Source organism: Camellia sinensis, chromosome 8 (genome assembly GCF_055761805.1).
Source record: "Camellia sinensis isolate YWXY chromosome 8, ASM5576180v1, whole genome shotgun sequence".
NCBI lineage: Eukaryota > Viridiplantae > Streptophyta > Magnoliopsida > Ericales > Theaceae > Camellia > Camellia sinensis.
The window spans coordinates 8,114,112-8,130,275 of NC_138968.1; the positions used below are offsets into that span (position 1 = coordinate 8,114,112).

The following is a 16,164-nucleotide window of genomic DNA, read 5'->3' on the forward strand; positions in this document are numbered from 1 at the left end:
CTATCTGTTAAATACAGTTCCATTGTCATATTTCTCATTTTTTTTTTTGAATTTGTTGCAATCTATTTCTTAATATCATCATCATCATCAACACCAGCAAATATATAAGGACATGCATACATACATACATATATAAATGTATATACACAAACATATATATATATAAACATATATACAAACATATATTGCATATCGGTCAGACAAAAAAAAAATTACATATACATACATACATATATTTGTTGAAACATATATATGTTGAAATGTGCCTATATATTACATATATATATATACAAACATTACATACATGGATCACCATCATGATCATGAAGAATCACAATCACGATCTACAAACATTGCACTACATATGTTGAAATATGCCTTCACGGATCAATCTATCCAGACCGGCGATGATTGAGGTCACGATATCGACTAACCATGGCGGAGGAAGAGGCGGTGGGTGAGGCAGATCGGTGGGATGGTGATGTCGAATGGAGACTCAAATCTGATAAATCTGCAACAGCATGGTGGTTAGGGTTTACAAATCTAAGGCCAATCTACAAATCTCTTGCGGCTCAACAAGACAAAGACAAGTCCAGGAGAAGGAGAAGGAGAGAGACGCTGGTTTCTGTGGGGTTTGATTTGAAAACAAAATATATATACATGACTGGTTTGGTCATTTTGTGATAGCTTGCCTTATGGACGTAATAGATTAGCGCCTAATCCTTTAAATACAAAAAATTCGAAGTTAGAATTTTTAATTGAAAAAATAAGTGTAAGAGAGATTTAAAATATAAAATTTACTACAAATTAGTAATTATATTTATGAAAAATATTATATAAAATTAATTTATATTATATATATAAAAAATATTATATAAATTAATATTATATATTACGCAAATACTGAATAATTAGTTAGAAATCCACCAATCCGTCATTCAATTTATAATTTCTCTCAAACCATCCGAATCACACCGCACATCCCTAGTTATTTGTGTTAAACCTTTGCATGTAGATAAATGAATTCTCAAATTGCATCAACACATGGAAACAATTGTTTGCTATATGTGTTAAACCTTTGCATGCTTGGCTACTGCAGCCATGCAGTATTGTTTCGAACTTGCACAGATTCATTTTCTATCAAAGTACATCTTCTCTCGCCCCAAACAGTCAGTCTCTAGTGGGCCTCCCACACAACAAAAGCAACATGAATGAGAGTCGTCTACAATGTTGCCATTATTTCATTTCCACATATTACAGCTAGGCTATAATTGACGGAAAATTACAAAATTCCTTTTTAAGAATCCTCAAAATTGTAAATTTTCCATCAATGCCAATGATGACGGCATTGGCAACAAACAATTACAAATACATGTATAGAAATTGAGTGATGCAGTTTTTAGAAGAGGGGAGCAGATTAAGGGAAACACAACATAGATCTCTCTCTGTACAACACTCTACTTGTCTTCTGCAGATAACAAGCATATCAGCAACAGCAACCTGAAAATGTTATTCACCAACTGCAACAAAAGGAATTGCCCTGGAAAGAAACGAAACAAAATTAATCATTTCCTAGCAATAAGAAAGAAACCAAACCTGTCACAGCTTTTGAGTGCATTGTATGATTTTTTTTTTCTTACACATAAAAAAATGTCTTGTGCGCCTCAACCACAACGGATCTGGATCCTCTCCATCACTTTCTTTCTCCGGCCATCTTTCAGCACTTCATCCAATGGCCACAATTTAACAGCTAGTCATTAGCATATTTTTTAGTCTTTGGATCAAGTGTTGGATGATGGTTGGAGGAAGAAAGTGCCAGAGATGATCCTCTTCCACAACCCTCCCCATTGTTGGGAGACCAATGAGAGACTACAGCACCACTAGTAATTGAAGGGGTGGTTGGAAAGGGGTAGCCCTAGTGTTGGCTAGCCAAATCAAACCAAACTAAACCTTGTGTCCCAATCATATAGAATTAGCTACATGAATCTTTTTTCTACTATTCCACTCTATAAAGTGCCATATGTTTAGTTAAATTAAATTCATATCTTTTTCACTATCACATCCTATGTCAACTTGGGTCTTCCCCTCCCCCCAGCATCTCCATTTATTGTGATCCTATCACTTTTTCTTACCGTTGCATCTATAAATCTTTGTTGTACATGACCAAACTATCTTAACATGTCCTCTCTTAACTTATCTTCAGTAAGTGCTACTCTTACACCATTTCACAACTATGTTCATTTCGAATTCTATTTTTTCTGGTCTTATCGCACATGCCTGGTAGGTCAACAATGGAAGCGATCTATCTTTTGAGGAGAGTAATAAAAAAGTATAAAAAAAGAAAAGAGACATTCATATGGTGTTTATCGACCTTGAGAAAGCATATGACAGAATGCCCCGGGATATAATACGGTGGGTGTTAGAGAAGAAAGGAGTGACAGAAGGTTACATTGACGTGATTAGAAACATATATGAAGGGGTGGTAACCACTATTAGATCGCCAGCTGGAGAGACAAATGAATTTCCTATCACTGTAGGGTTACACCAGGATCTACCTTAAGTCCTTATCTTTTTGCTTTAGTTATGGACGAGTTAACGATAAATATTCAGGATGACGTGCCATAGTGCATGCTTTTTGCAGACGATATTGTGCTAGTGGATGAGACTAGAGAAGGAGTTAACACAAAGTTAGAGATTTGGAGAAAATCTCTTGAATCTAAAGGATTTCAGATAAGCAGAACTAAGACAGAATACATGGAATGTAAATTTAGTAACAGTAACAATGAAAGCAAAGGAGAAGTGAAGATTGAGAACCAAGAATTGCCTAAGAGTGAAAATTTTCGTTATTTAGGGTCGATTATCACAACAGCGGGAGAGATTGATGCAGATGTGGCTCATAGGATTAAGGCAGGATGGTGTAAGTGGAGAAGTGCGTCTAGAGTATTGTGCGATAAACGAATACCCACTAGACTAAAAGGTAAGTTTTATAGAACGGCTATTAGACCAGCTATGTTGTATGGGACGGAGTGTAGGGCAACCAAAAAACAACATGTAGATAAGATGAGTGTGGCTGAGATGAGGATGCTAAGGTGGATGTGTGGTAAAACTAGACAAGACAGGATTAGGAATGAGTGTATTCGGGAATGGGTAAGAGTAGCACCGATAGAAGATAAGTTGAGAGAGAATCGTTTGAGATGGTTTGGTCATATTCAACGGAGACCAACAGAGGCAGTAGTGAAGAGATGCGATACTGTAACGGTAGATGGAAGTGTTAGGGGACAGGGTAGGCCTAGATTAACGTTGATTAGCGTTTTAAGTAGAGATATGAATCTACTTAATTTGACTAATGAAATGGCCTTTGATAGGGCCGCGTGGAGAAGAAGGATTCATGTAGCCGACCCCATTTGATGGGACTTAAGGCTTGGATTGGTTTGGTTTGGTTTATCGCACATCCATCTAATTAAGCATTCTCATCCCAACTACACTCATTTAATGTACATGTTGCTTCTTAGTTGCCCAATGTTTTGTCTCATAAAGCATCGATAGCCTAGTGTTGACTAGCCCCAAGAATAAATTATGAAAAAATAGAACTAATAAAATTAGGGTAAATTACAAATATATTTCCTGAGATTTGCTTAAAATACAAATTACCTCCTATGGTTCGGGAAATTACTTCACCCCCCTGGAGTTTCTAATTTCATGACAAATAAACCCTTTTATTAATAAATTATCAAGTCAATTAACAGTTTTTAATGATGTTCAATTAGTAATTCAGGTATTATTGTACAAGAGAACAGTTAGAAATTTCATTTTTTCAATTAATTCTATTAAATAAAAAATTCTAAAAGAAGATATTTGTAATTTTTCAAACCATGGGAAGCAATCTGTATTTTAAGCAAACCCTAGGGACTGTATCTGTAATTTACGCTAAAACTTAAAACAGCAATGAAAAATTGCAGAATCAAAATACAATAACATAGCAAAGTTAAAAAAGAACAGATCATAAAGAATACGATGGAAGCTGTCTGCGTTTGAAGCGCACACAGCACATTTGCAGTATAATATTCAAACACAAATAGAAATGAACTTACCAGCCTCCATGTCTTGAGAAATAGTCATTATCCAGTGACACCGCAAGTGCAACAGCTACTGCTCTCTCTGATAGAGTTAAGGGGCGAGCGACTTCCAACTCTTGAACCTACAGAAAGCAAACTGCATAATTATACTCTGCCATTGTTTGCACAAAGTACATGTCCTCAATCTCAAAAAACACTGCTTTCAAGCTTGTCCTGTGCTTTTTCCATTGCACCAAGCAATGGTCCTTAAAAGTAAGGGGCTCAAACACTAGTTATCAATTAAGGCGGTGTTTAGATCATGAATTTGGATAGGGATTTGAAATGGAGAAGAAAAAAGCGAGGGAAATGTGATGAAATATAAGCTAATTTTTTTCTTCATTTCCCTCGCCTTTTCTTATCCAAATCCATCATCCAAACACAACCTAAATCTCAAAACACTAACCTTAACCTACCACAATGACTACACATTCAGAAACTAAAATTCTTTCAGTATATGTTCTGGTAGTTTACCACTCCAGCTGGACCAATGTTTGGGCTGGCATCAGCACTTCCAAATCGGATCACATATTGGCCAGCATCAGTGAAGATCTGCATCATAGTTTTCAAGAAAAATATAAGCAACATTGAAGAGCCAGTATTAAGGAACCAGTGCAAAATCAAAAACATATTTATAGAATATAATACAGCAAAGAGCTCAGCTAGATGCAAACATCCTGTAGGTTAGAGCTAGGCCCATTGATTCAATTATGATTTAAAGCCAATATACTTCGGATATCTGGTAACAATTTCACACAAAACAATCCAACAAGGATAATATCCAGATGATATCCACACAAAAAAGGATGACACCCCAATGAGCCAAAGTAACTCAAGTACAATGTAATAACAAAATTTCGGTAAAGAATCATTGAACTCCAAACCTATTATATGGAAGGTTCTAGGTCTTACGGATTTTGGTGTCGAATCATTAATCCTGGAGCCAACCATCAAAATCCTATATTTTGTAAAATTACATGGTGTTAGCGGCTGTGGGGTTTTATGGCCAACCTTATTCTCAATCTTTCCCTTTTGTACTTGGAGTCCCACGAGTGTTTTCTTCATTATTCAATTTTTTCTCCATCCTAGTAATCATATTGTAACTTACATGGAAACCATTCAACATGCTTGCTAATATCTTCACAATCAACAAAAAGACCACATATGTTGCATAGTATCCCATTCACACAAATATGCACAAAGATTATAGTGATGAATGCAACCAAAAGTCCCCAAATACTAGTCTTTAAAATGAGCCAAATCTAGAACCTCATTAAATTCAATATATCAACACCAATTTAACAATATTTTTTACCATGTTCACCACATGATCATGCATGCAGCTATATTTCCATACAGTCACCACCAGGTCCGCCACCACTAGGTCCGCCACCACTATACAAATTACAATCAAGGTTGTTAAAATCAGGATCCTAGGGATGGTTATCAGAATCCCGATCGTAGTTGGGGTAAACGATTCAGATCGCACTAGGATCTTAAATTCAGTAAGATCTTAAAATGACTACGATCCTAGTCATAAAATCATGTAGAATCACACTACGATCCCGATCCTACTTAAAAAAATTCTTATTATTTATTTCTTATGTATATATGTATGTGTATGTGTATATTTATATCATAAATTCGACTATAAACTATTTCTCTAAACATCTCTAATTTACATTAACATAAAAGATGCATTATAGCAAATTTATAATTTTTCTTTAATGATTTTAAAATTATTTAAGGTACATTATCATTACGGATAATTTTTCATTTTATTTTACATTAAAAGGAGAATCTTACGATTCTACGATCCGATCCACAAGTCCTTCTCAACGACCCTACCTAGGATCCCGATTTTAACAACCTTGATTCAAGGTAGGATCATTGGGAAGGACTTGAGGATCGGATCGATGATCGTAAGATTCTACTTTTTTTTATTGGCACCGGATTGTCCGGATCAAAACCCGACTAATCCCCAAAGTGCACAAGCCCTCAACAAGGAGTTTCCTGAAAGTGCACCACAATTAATTCAAGGATTTTTCCCCAATCCGATAGTCCCAAGGATTGTTAATCGTAAGATTTTACTTTCAATGTAAAATAAAACAGAAAATTATCTATAATGATAATGTATCTTAAATAATTTTAAAATCATTAAAGAAAAATGATAAATTTGATATAATGCATCTTTTATGTTAACATAATAGAGGAAATGTTTAGAAAAAGAGTTTATAGTCCAATTTCTTATATAAATATACACATACATACATATATAAGAAATAAATAATAAGAACCTTTTTTCTAGTAGGATCAGGATCGTAGTGCGATTCTACACGATTTCATGACTAGGATCATAGTCACTTTAAGATCCTAGTGTGATCCGGATCGTTTACCCAACTACAATCGTAGACGATCCGGATCGGGATTTTGATAACCATGATTACAATTTCTCTACACCAATGGGCCAAGAACAGCACCTACATGAATTCAAGCCCAACATAACATAAGGAAATGATAATACTATCTAATCATAAACAAAATCATGAGTCACCAGCTTTCAAATAGAGTTTAGACCATGAGATAGAACAATTAGAAATTTTAAGCATTTGTTCTTAAGAAGAGAAAAATATATACACTGCACACTACTAAAATATATAATAGTAAATGGGGGCAACATAAAGTCAATGAATCTCAATACTGAGTATATAAACATAAAAAACACTGAAAAGTGAAGAGACTACCTCAAAACCAAAACCCCTCCAGTCACGATCTACTTGAGCCAGCATTTGCCCATCAATGTCCTTCAAATTAAATGTCCAGTTCCAAAAGCCAGGATTCTCAACCACAGCAAACTGCTTATTCCTACAAACAACACATTGATTTAAAGTTGTAGCCATTGATACATATGATAGAAGCCCCTGGAACAAAATTAATTACAAATCAAAAATGGACCTCAGAGGTGAAGTGAGGAAGTTTGGGGAATTAGACCCAGCAGGGAGTAGAAGCTCCCACATTCTAAGAAATGGATTACAAACAAAATGGCATCTCTAATTTGTAAAACAAGCAAGAATCACCCTAAGCACTTCATTTGGCCCAAAAGAGGCAGACAAGCCAAGTAGTAGTGAAATGTTATGAAGGTGATGTCCCATGGTAATCAACTCAACACATCCTATACACAAAGCATTGGGTATGCGTATGTTTTGGTGTCAATAGAAATCAAAGAGCCAATATTTTATTATTATTAAAAAAAAATTATTTAAAAAAAGAAAAGAAAAGAAGAGTTGACTCAACTTTTCTGTTGCATCAACTGGTGAATCAATCTAAGCAATGCCTCAACACTTTCAGACTTAAAAAATATTGAAGAGGAATTTTCTATTTCTCATATCATAGAAGGTGGTTTACAAATTTATGATATTAGGACTTAAATCACAAAATTCGTTTTAGAAAGTCAGTAGTTCTTTCTTTTTCTTAGCATTTCAAATTACAACCCCCTCCATATCTTCTTAGAACATCATTTCATAGTAAGTATCATGGGGAATTCCTTGAGAATTTTTTTTAAGGTTGTTAAATAATTCCAAAAGTCCCACCTAAAATAAAATAAAATAAAATATATATTTTTTAAATTTGAAGATGTCATTCTAATATTTTCAGGCACAACCTTGCCATTTAGGATCAATAATTTGACTCTTCATACTACTTGAGGAAGAGCCCATTTTCAATTTCTCCAATTTCGAGTCAATCATTGTGTCTCTAGCTACTTTACTACTAGTCAGGGGATTGACAAATAAAGTGCCAAAAATTATCAATTTTAATCTAAACTTTACATGGTAAGAAAAGGAAGGCATGCCCTTGGTTGAACAGGAAAAGATAAATCATCAACAGATGAACTCAAATAATGGCACAAAAAAGTTACCCCAAGTACAAATCATAGACCCTCTTCCATAGATGCCATCTTCTGTGAACAACACCAACCTTCTACAAACAGATAACTTGAATGTTAAGAACTAGTTTTATGATTGCATACTGTTTGAATAACCAGCTCAATAATAAACCACAAATATGGTACAACATAAGATTTTGACTGCCATACCTTACCGTCTATCTCTGCATAAATTGAGCTGGTTATCCACCAAAAGGGCCTTCGAACCTAAAAGTAGAATCAAGTAAGCCCTAAAGCAGCAACAGCAATAATAAACAAAATGAATAGCAATAATTGTGCACAACGTCCTCACCCTAAACAGCTCATTGCCCATGGCATCAGTTATGTATGCCACGAAAGGGCGCCTTGAACGAAGCAACTGTATTGAAGCACAACAATATTGCACTTAGTAGAAGCAAATACCAAAAAAGTTAAGCAAATCCCATTTTTAGTAATTCCAAAGATAATGGAGGCATGGTATCAGCATATACCCGTCAATCACTGTTTACCTTCTGTGATTGAATGTCCAACTAAAACGGCAAAAAGAATGTCATATGCCAGATTACCAACGTAATGCAAGAGATAGTGGTCGAGGCTATGTTACCTGGAACGTGGATCGTTCTGGTACACGGAATAGGAATGGAAACGTGGTGGGCCACATGCTCTAAAATGTGATACGACAGGAACAGACTTGTATATATTGCACTTAACAATTTAAGGTACTTCTAGAGAAATTTTCTTTTAACTATTACGCATCTAATAAAATGTATTTTTAATTTTTTTTTTTCATTTTTGATGTTCTTGTCTTGTCAAAACTTAACTCACTTCATATTTTAGTTCATTATATTTGATTTTTTTTCCTCCTAAGGAAATATATTGGAAAAAAACTTTTGGGATTGTTTCGGATCACTAAATTTACCATTCTGGAACGGAAGTGTACCATGTTTCGGAACGCATGTACCAATACTTAATTTGCTAGGGTATTAGTGTTTTTTGATAACACAGGGTCGAGGTCTTCTTCTTATCACTGTTTACCTTCAGTGATTAAATGCCAACTAACACGGCAAAAAGAGTACCATATACCAGATTACTTCCTCCTACCTAAATGGTCTCAAATAGTCTCATGATGTGAAAATTCCCAATGGGTTCAGGTCATTAACTATGATTTTTAACAATACAAATGTTATTCTACCAAAATAAGGGTCTATTGGAATGTGAGCAAGACGTGAGGCATAAAGATAGTTATCAATATTGCATATATAAAGAGAGAGAGAAAAAAACAAAAAAACAAAAAACAAAAATTAAAAGATTCATAAAATTTGAAAGGATTTGCAAACTTTTACAGAATATTTTATTATTAAGAAGTGGACTCATTTTTTCCGTAGATTCAAGTGGGGTCAAATTGTATAAAATCCAAACATCATAGAAATTTTCCTGTTGAACTGTTCTTGTTTTTGAAACTCAGTGGGGTTAGTTGACCCCACTTACTACTATGTGGATCCGCCACCCCTGGTCAATATTTGAGGTTTGGGACCTTTATTCTAATAGATTGAATTCAGGTCATCCAAGCTACATGAATTTATCTGCTCTTTGTATCAAGCTTGCTAATGGAAACTATTTCAGTCCCTATGATCCGTTGAAAAAGTTACCTACATAGAAGTCTGGAAATTAAAGTGCGGTTACTGCAGAAAAAAGTGGCATAGAAGGTGGCCAACTAATCAATACAATATGCTGCACATGTATTTGGAGGAACCAGGGGATCACAGATACAGTTTAGACAAACCAGCTTAAAACTACAAGACAAGAGCTTGAAGTGTTTGATGATGAATTTCGCAAAACATCTAGGTGATCTCTCAACAAAAGACATTAAAATTTCTTACATCTAAGGATTAGGATGGAAAACTGATTGGGAATAATAGTTTGAGCTGGCCCCAAAAACAAAATACTCACACAAATTGAATCACGAGGATTAACGTGTTTGTGCTAAACAAGTAAATGAACAGGAACAACTGAAAAAATAAACAAGCTTGAAAATATATGTTATACCTGTCTGGCAATCAAGTTACTTTGTTCACGGATAAGACCCGCAGGCTGAAAAACAACAATTACTATCAGAAATTGCTAGAATCTCTAATTAAGCAGTATAAGCCAATCTATTTAAACCTCAACTACATCCACGACTGAACATTAAGAGGTTGGAATGAAGTGGAAAAGCTACATACTGATTGGGGATAGCAGATGTCTACTATTGCATATCGGTTTTCCTGCAATTCCATATCACAAAAATTGGTTGTGAAGACTCAACTAGAAGCAAGCAATATTGAATATGTAAAAAAAAAAAAAAAAAAAAAAAATGAGAGATGATAATGCAGTAAAACATGGACATGTGAATAACCTTGGCGTTAAAAGATTACTTCAAAATGGAGCATATGTTTTGTACTCAGGGCAGTCAAATACAACAATGCATTCATCAGCCACAGTATACACCATCATAGTTGAAACTACCTCTGGTTGGATTCTCATGAAGATGGCATGGCTAGATAAGTGCCTTCTTTTTTGCTGTTGACCTGATTGCTGTATGACTCAAAACCCAATAAATTATTCATCTTCATCCTTTTTTTTTTTTTTTTTTGATAATTCAGATATATTAGAAAAAGTGCCTCAAAGGGCCACTAACCTTGTACACACGGAGTATACACCAAAAACTATACCTTTGTATTGTGTAGGAATATACAATTCCCCCCACAAACTCTAGTCAAAACCTTTTAAAATAACTTATAATACGATGAAGTTGTCAACTAGTTTAGTTGGTAAAGTCCCTTGGTAGGTGGATTGAACCCCTCTTCTTTCGGATTGATGAAGAAGGGAAGGCTCCCCCCCAAAAAAGTGGATGTAGCCCAACTAATCCTTCTATCATGTGCGGTAAGTTACCACACAAAAAAAAAAAAAACCCAAAAATTTGCCTATTACAATAATTCATATCATATCTCAATGTTTGGTGGGGGATTGTTCCACTGGCACACAAACACATGGGTATTCTATCAATATTCAGTCAGGCCTCCATATAAACTTTATCTAGTCATCCTTTGGATCAAGTATCACATACCAAACATTGATATCTATTTCATAAAATTTGACTTGGATCTTGACAACATTTGAAACATAAGAAATCATACATCATGCAGGATGCAGCCCACCAAGACAAATAAACCCAGACAAAACGTAAAAGAATCAGTTGCCTATGCAAGGAGGTTCATTAGGGATGATTATGATGTGTATCAAATGCTTATATAGATAGATGTGAACTAATTGGTTGGGGTTTTAGAATTACCTGCTCAAAACCAAATACAAGATTTGCCCATTCTATATCCCTAGTAATCAGCAAATTGGACCTTGCAAGAAGAGGTGCAACCCGAGCCTTTTATAAAATTAAAAAACAAAACAAAACAAAAACAAAGAAGACATCATCTTGATGCAACTTAGAATGATAAAAAAACATGCAAATAGAAAATACAAAACATCAAGATCTTAAGCTAGAAAATAAATTAAAATAAATAAACAAGTTGCAAAAAAAGAAAGAGTCCGGCCACTGTAACAGGTTTTTTCTAAGGTGATAAAATACAGACAATGCACATAAAATCGTACAAGCAAATCAAGTCAACTCACCTCCTCCAGAGATGCTGGTTTCAATGCACCTGTGGCAGACTGGCTAAGAGGCGGTTGCTTCAAAACTGGTCTCACATGATCATCTGATTTTTCTTCTGTAATAGATGTGCCCGAAAACCATCTTCCAAGTGGAGGTTGGAAAGAAGATTGATTAGTATAAACTGTTTCACCATTGTTTGCATAGTTAACAACTTTCCCTCTTCGTTTTGCTCTAGACCTTTTTTGTTTTTTATCGGCAACCCAGAGCTGTACTAGAAAGTCTCTATCCAATTTTGGATCATCTTGGGCACTCTGTCCATACCTACGAGAAACCGTCACTGCAGGTCTTTTCAGCCTAAGGGTATTTCCTTGAATACAAGAAGCAAGTTCAAATTTTCCCAACATATTTCTGGATACAATCAATGTGTCTTGAAGATCAATATCTTTAGGACCCAAACTCGGCTGCTGGAATGAGTTTACTGCTAGACATCCTCTTTGTTGTTGCAAACACAGTGGTGTAATATTTTCAGCATCAAGGATACCATTTTGGTGCTTATTGACACTAGAACACTGTGATGCACCACACTTGGAAATTTCCCCAGTGGGTTTAGAAAGATTGGTAAGTAAGCGCAAACCCTTTATCCAATTCATCTAACCAGGCCAGACTGAAATAAGCTGCACAAGTGACAACCAAGAAAACATAAAGTTAGGGCATCTCCAACTCTCGACTCAAACCTATATCAAAAATCAATTGAAAACCTCTCAACTCCTTAACTCAAACTTATATCAAAATAAGTTTTACCCATTTTTTTACCCAAGTCAAGGAGTCAAATTTTTCAAGACCATTTTGAAGCTTTCAAATTTACAAATCTAACGCTGTGTTTGGTCGAGAGATTTAGGATGTGATTTGGAAATGGAAAGGAAAAGTGTGTGAAATTACATTTCACCTACCTTTTCTCCTTCCGTTTCCAAATCCCTTCTCAAATCCCCCAACCAAACACAGTGTAAGGCTTTCACTCAAATTTCTGCTTAGAACTGAGTTTGTCCGATGGACTGGAGTACTTCGTATCAAATAAAGTTTTTTTACTCAAATTTGAGTAAGGGCTGGAGATGGCCTTACATACATCTGTTTGAAGAGGGACACAAAACAAAACACAGGTCAAGAAAGATTAATTAGCAAGGCATCAATAGGTTGGCAAGCTTAAATCTTAAATGCATCTTAAGCATGTGAATGTGCAGCGCATATTTATGCAACAACCGGGCTAAATTTGATTCTTAGAGAGAAAACCAACTTCAAATTCTTGAACATTCAGTTCACGGTTTATTTGCACTAATGCCACAATATTAGCACACAATTAAAAAATATAAAGCGCTAATAACAGTAGTCATTTTGGGTTTTGGCTTCAAGTGTTTGTGGTGCTAGTGTTGGTTTCTCACCATCTTTGCTGATCAAAAAAAATAACAGTAGTCATTTTCATGGCGTGGACAACTGAAGCCCTTATAAGGAACTATATTTTTCCATAGAGAAACTTGGGAACTACTTTCAGTCTAGCCAAACAGAACGCACATTGTTATTCGAACAAAAGAATCGTTTAAACTATGACAAGAAGCCTTGAATTGAAACCCTAGAAATCAAATGGAATGGATCAGTTGAAAATTTATCCAATAAACATGTATGTGTGTAATCTGTAACAAATTAGATAACAAGAACCAAAGAAAGAACTGATAGAAAGCACCTGAATCTAATGGTTGATTCTCGGGGGGTTTGGGGGAGGCGAGGCGAGGCTCATCTTTAGCTTTTTCCTTTCGTCTTTGGGACATTTACGCCCCAGCTGTGGCACGGAATTTTAATCATTGGTCAGCGGGACAAAAAACTACGGGTGTGAGCGTCTTGAAATAAATTTTTTTTATAAATTTTGGAGAGGGGTTTAAAAATTTATTTGGTTTGTTTGGTTATATATTTTGAAAATAATTTTGGAGTTTAGAAGTTTAAAATAATTTGATATTTTGTTATAATTAAGTAAATATATGTGAGAGAAAAAAATGATTGAGAATTAGAGAGGAGAGATGAGCAAGAGAAAAAGTAATTGATTGATGTGTAGGAGATAGAAAGTTATTTTGAAAAATTTTATCAAAAAATTTGAACTAAACAAAATTTTAAAAAAATTTCTCAAAAATTATTTATTGAGATACAAACCAAACAAGTCTTACAATTTTAAAGTGCTAAGAGCATTTCCGACGTTGTATCATTTATTTTACTAAATTTGAATAAAAACTATATCTAATATACAATACTCTATCGGGGTATTTTTTACTGTCATCAATACACCGATCGATCGGGAGGACGACCGGCAAGAGTAATCCATCACTTCCGAGGGTATTCTTTGTTGTGGGAAGTTTTCAACCAACCAAATGACTAGGGGACAACCAGTCGGACGTTCGGTTCTGTAAAATCAACTGGATCAAACAGTGAAATGTTAAACGCTCCCAGACGTCCTTTATTTGGTGAAAATTTTTTAATATTCTTGATTTAATACCGATTTGATAAAACTATTGGAGCTGAAAAATGACTCATTTTTCATCAAATTCAAATTTGATGCTGAATTTGTTACATGGTTGGAGATGGTCTAAGAAACTCAAAATTAATTATCAACTCTTGAAAATTTATCCTTACACACACGCCTATGTTGCCATTTTCGGTAACATCTCTCTCTACTATTTCTTTCTCTCACTTCTATGCGCCCTCTGTCTCTCGAGTAATGCTAGAGATTCTTAAAGTTTTACCAAAAGTTTTACTAAATATCTCACAAATGTGTGAGACCCACACCATGTGGATTCCACATCCATGTTAGTAGGGATGACAATGGGGGGCAATGGGGTGGTGTAAACACCTCATTTTTTACCGCCCTTACGACTTGGACGCCATCCCTTGCATGTCCGATGATGAATTTGTACATGTTTATTAAGTGCTCGAAATCCTCAACAAAATGCCGAAGCTTTGAGCCTTAGAACCCTACACACCTCTTGCCTTGTTTTGAACCAAAACCCTAGTTTTTCAAACCTAACAACCCTGGGACCTGCTAGCCCCTTTCTTTGGCCTTCTGGCCATTGATCTTGACTGTCGGCCATTGATTTTGGCTGCCGGCCACTTGTGTGGCCTGTCGGCCAAAATTAGTGGCCTGCTAGCCAAAATTAGTAGCCTACTGGCCATAAGTGTGCTTTGGCAGATATTTATGCCAGTTGTGCTAGTTGTTTCCACTGATGTTTGCATCTATCTACACATATATGTATGGATGTTTCTGAGGGAGTTGCATGTTTTTCTATATATAGAAGACCTCCCCTTCTATTTTTGAGGGTTGAACATTTTGGAGAAAAATTATCTCTCTCTCTTGCAAATTCCTAAGCTTTTGTAAGCTTTTGCCTATATACTCTAAACCAAACCTTGTGATCTTTGAGCTTGGGTACTTTTGAGCCTACTTAGAGCTCTTGAGGGTGTGTAAGTATTGGTTAAACCCTTGGAAAGTGTTCTCCTCTTCAAGAGGTATAAGTCTTTGTTTATTGTTTTGCTTTAATTGTTATTTTGCTTACCGTTTTTGGGCTATTTTTGGGCTGTCTAAACTCTGAAACTTGTGGTTTAAGGCCAATAAGGGTGGAGGGATGGCCCACCATTCCTTTCACCTAGCTTCTTAGGCTTCTACCCTTGTGTTTCCCACCTTGTTATCTACTTTTTTTGAGCTTTTAAAAACTAATTTTTAGAGGCTTTTCAGTAGCAAAAACCATGTTTTGAAGTTCAAAAATAGAGGGGGTAGCCTCCCCTTCTTATGCTTTGTGTACTAGCTTACATAGCTCCATGTTTTAGCTTATTGTTCTAGATAGTTTTTGTCTTAATTCCAACATGTTTTAGGACTATTTTACCATTGTTTTAGGACTGCTTTTTGTTGTTAATTACATGTGAGCTTTGTACTGCATACTTGTAGTGTAGTTGTCCTCGTAAGCTTGGTGGTTTAGGTCTTAGCCACCATCCTATTTGAGTTGATAGTGTTTATTTCTTGTTTTCCATGCTTGTGATCACCCTTAATGACCTCTGCAACCTCCCTCATTTCTTGATTTTTCATTTGCTTTGAAAGTTGTTTCAAGCCACTTATTTGTTTAAGCTTGAGATTGAGGTCTTGTGCTTAATGGTTTAATCCTTTTGGGGGTTCATTATCAACGGCATGACACTTCTCTCATGCCCAAAACAACTCTTGGTTTGAAACTCCTTTCCATTAGAGGACTTAAAGCTCACTCTTGGACTTAATTAACTAAGGAATGGTTGGTAATTAAAATAAAGTATTAAATTGAGGACTAAAATGATGCAAGATAATAATCAATTTTGGATTAATTGAACCCTTGAGTCTTGAATCGTTTCATACTTGTTAGTGATGTAAACGGTTCAAGAGTCAACGTTAGCCACTTCCTTTGATCAATTCATGATAGGGAGAAGGT

At 35.4% G+C, this 16,164-nt stretch overlaps 1 protein-coding gene across 4 annotated transcripts; it reads right to left on the reverse strand.

The window, feature by feature from the left end:
* Nucleotides 1-1,218: 1,218 nt before the first annotated feature.
* Nucleotides 1,219-13,590, reverse strand: LOC114299124 (phospholipid scramblase family protein C343.06c). 4 transcript variants are annotated; one of them, XM_082884646.1, is made up of 13 exons: nucleotides 13,416-13,557; nucleotides 12,631-12,805; nucleotides 11,701-12,354; nucleotides 11,366-11,452; nucleotides 10,257-10,298; nucleotides 10,081-10,125; nucleotides 8,348-8,413; nucleotides 8,206-8,262; nucleotides 8,029-8,090; nucleotides 6,857-6,977; nucleotides 4,587-4,664; nucleotides 4,092-4,198; nucleotides 1,219-1,540 (listed from the first exon to the last, which is right to left on the reverse strand). In XM_082884646.1, exons 3-13 carry the CDS (start codon nucleotides 12,328-12,330, stop codon nucleotides 1,510-1,512), a joined length of 1,326 nt encoding a protein of 441 aa, XP_082740772.1. In that variant the 5' UTR covers nucleotides 12,331-12,354; nucleotides 12,631-12,805; nucleotides 13,416-13,557; the 3' UTR covers nucleotides 1,219-1,509. The 4 variants fall into 4 exon arrangements, with proteins under 4 accessions (XP_082740772.1, XP_082740773.1, XP_028099633.2 ...); XM_082884647.1 differs by lacking the exon at nucleotides 12,631-12,805 and adding an exon at nucleotides 13,117-13,304 and having other exon boundaries at nucleotides 13,416-13,547; XM_028243832.2 differs by lacking the exon at nucleotides 12,631-12,805 and having other exon boundaries at nucleotides 13,416-13,590.
* Nucleotides 13,591-16,164: the final 2,574 nt, after the last annotated feature.

Bases quoted from the DNA above. Each gene is read 5' to 3' on its own strand.
- LOC114299124 (XM_028243832.2), bottom strand. From the start codon at position 12,330: ATGAATTGGATAAAGGGTTTGCGCTTACTTACCAATCTTTCTAAACCC. The intron at 8,263-8,347 runs GTGAGGACGTTG...TTCTACTTTTAG, and splicing joins TGGGCAATGAGCTGTTTAGG to GTTCGAAGGCCCTTTTGGTG. The intron at 6,978-8,028 runs GTAACTTTTTTG...TGTTGTTTGTAG, and splicing joins GTCTATGATTTGTACTTGGG to GAATAAGCAGTTTGCTGTGG.